At 42.9% G+C, this 2,349-nt stretch overlaps 1 protein-coding gene across 1 annotated transcript; it reads right to left on the minus strand.

The window, feature by feature from the left end:
* Window positions 1-344: 344 nt before the first annotated feature.
* LOC132560049 (G-protein coupled receptor 161-like) lies at window positions 345-1,616 on the minus strand. The gene has a single exon (XM_060224706.1). It carries the CDS (start codon window positions 1,614-1,616, stop codon window positions 345-347), a length of 1,272 nt encoding a protein of 423 aa, XP_060080689.1.
* Between the last annotated feature and the right edge of the window lie 733 nt (window positions 1,617-2,349).

Genomic DNA, 2,349 nt, shown 5'->3' on the forward strand with positions numbered 1-2,349 from the left:
TCTAACCATGATGATGTTTGTGTAGATTAGAGGCTGTTGACATCGTCACAAACACCTGTGGTACTGACCATTAACAAAATACATGTGATTGGATTAGAAAACAATGCAAAACCTTTGCCGTACCAAAAAATGTAATAAAACCAAATATCACAATATCTCACCTGGTCATCTGATAAGTACAGCTATCGTGGAACAAAAATCACATTAAATGACTGAAATTTCAGTCAAAATATTAAATACAGATTATCTGAGATCATGTTCGAACAAATAATCAACATGCAGTTTTTTTTTACACAATTTAAAAATTGTAACAAACTACCTGGTCGAACGATACAACGCATTATTCAGGCTCTCATGGAAGCAAGGCTGGGCACGTGAACCAGTGTCGTTAATGTGGCCGATTTTTTTGGCGGTGACACCGTGTTTTGTATGTTTTTCTCGTCCAGGTCTGATTCTGTACTGCTCTGACGTATGATGCCTTCTTTGATGGCTGCACACACACTTCCTCTCCGCGATTCGTTCGCGTACTCTTCACGTTCTCTTCTCAAACCAAGGATAATCTTAAGCTGTTGTCGAGCTACATTACTTCTGAACACGTACACAAAGGGATTGATGGCACAACTCGACATAGCCAAGAGTATGGAAATCAGTTCTAGGATAGGATAAATGACGTTCGGGTCGTTGAGAACCGATTCTAGCACAATGATAATAAAGTAAGGTACCCAGCAAATGATAAAAGTAGAGACAACCAGAAGACTGGTAAGCGCCGTCTTCCATTCGTCCTTATGCCATGGAAGAGGTGCTATACGACTTGACGAACTAAGGCGCCGCACCAAGATGGGCGCCGTACTCGACCGTCGTCTACCGTCTCTTAACGGGGTCTGAGTTCCGTCGTCTATACTATTTGAGGGCACTATACTGTTTCGTCTGGTTCTTTCGAAATTGTTTTTCGCCGAGCGAAATATGGCTACGTAAGAGGCCACCAGAACGATGAGAGGCAAAATAAAAGTGACTCCGACCAAATACAGTGTGTAGTATCGGGCAAATGGGTCCCTGTTCATCCAAAGTACAGTGCATGAAGCTTTGTCCGCCTGGTAAACATAACTGTTCCATCCCAACAACGGCGGAAGTGACGCAACCACCGCGGCAGTCCAAACGGAAATAATCATAGCAATGGAACGCTTGGAAGTAACTCTCATAGTATAGTGCAAGGGCATAGCTACTGCACAGTATCTGTCAATTGAAATAGCAACTAATGTCAGGGTACTGGCCGCAAACGTTGTATTCATTAAAAATCCGGTGCCGCGACACACCACATCTCCAAAAATCCATTCCTTGGAAATGAGTGAGGCGAACATAAATGGCATCACAAACAGCGTATTGAGACAGTTACACACGGACAGGTTCATTATAAAGCGATTGGAAATCGTAAGAAGTGCAGGACGTTTCATAAATATTAAAAACACCAGCATATTACCAGCAATGCTGGATAGAAAAATCAAAAGTAAAGATAATGATGTCAACACTAATTTGAACGTCCGCAGCGCATCAATGTCTGTCCGGCATCCATTCAGCACCAAAGCGCTCACTGAGTCATTACAGCTGGTATTTTCCATATTTGTTATTGAAGGAATGTAATTCTACAGAGCTTTTAAACTTTATCTTTGATATAGATTTTAGTCAAGTGGGCCATTTGGCAGTCTCTCGCGAATCTTGGTAAGAAACCCCCAATGTTGCCAAACTCAGCTAGCTGTTGGTCGCTACAGTGGCAGTTCTGACAACGCGATCACTGTCACTCTACGGGTATCTTTCATTCACCTAATGTCCACGTGGTACAATTAACTCGATGTTTCCTGGCTATCACACAAGAAAGTGACGGTCGATTGTGTTATTCATTGAGAATGGATCAGCTGGCCTCGATGTTTCCCGGTAGAACAAAGCCTTGATGAGTTTAGCTAATTTCCTGCCAGAAGACGACGAGATTCTCAAATACTAACTTCACCAGTCTGTCACTGTATCGTAGCTTCACGCCTTTGGGCTTCAGTTGGTCAGGATTTGACCGAGGTGAGATGTCCCTAGTGGTATCTAAACTCATTAAACTCTGGCGACATCCCTAACCGAAGGTGATCAGGGTCGGGTAATCACGTGCAGTTTCCTTTAACAATCGAGCGTGTGATATCTCGTCTCTAAGCAATACCGACACGCTGTCAAAGCACCTTCATCATCTTCACCAATCTAATTGACTCTCGTGATGTAATTTGGAATTACGGCGACTCTGATTCTGTACAATAGGCTGACATCAGCTAACGTATATTTGTTAAGATATTAGACCGCCGAGCAGAAAACCTT

The sequence above is a fragment of the Ylistrum balloti genome, unplaced genomic scaffold (assembly GCF_031769215.1).
Source record: "Ylistrum balloti isolate Yb309-2 unplaced genomic scaffold, AGI_CSIRO_Ybal_v1 Utg371006, whole genome shotgun sequence".
Taxonomy (NCBI): domain Eukaryota; kingdom Metazoa; phylum Mollusca; class Bivalvia; order Pectinida; family Pectinidae; genus Ylistrum; species Ylistrum balloti.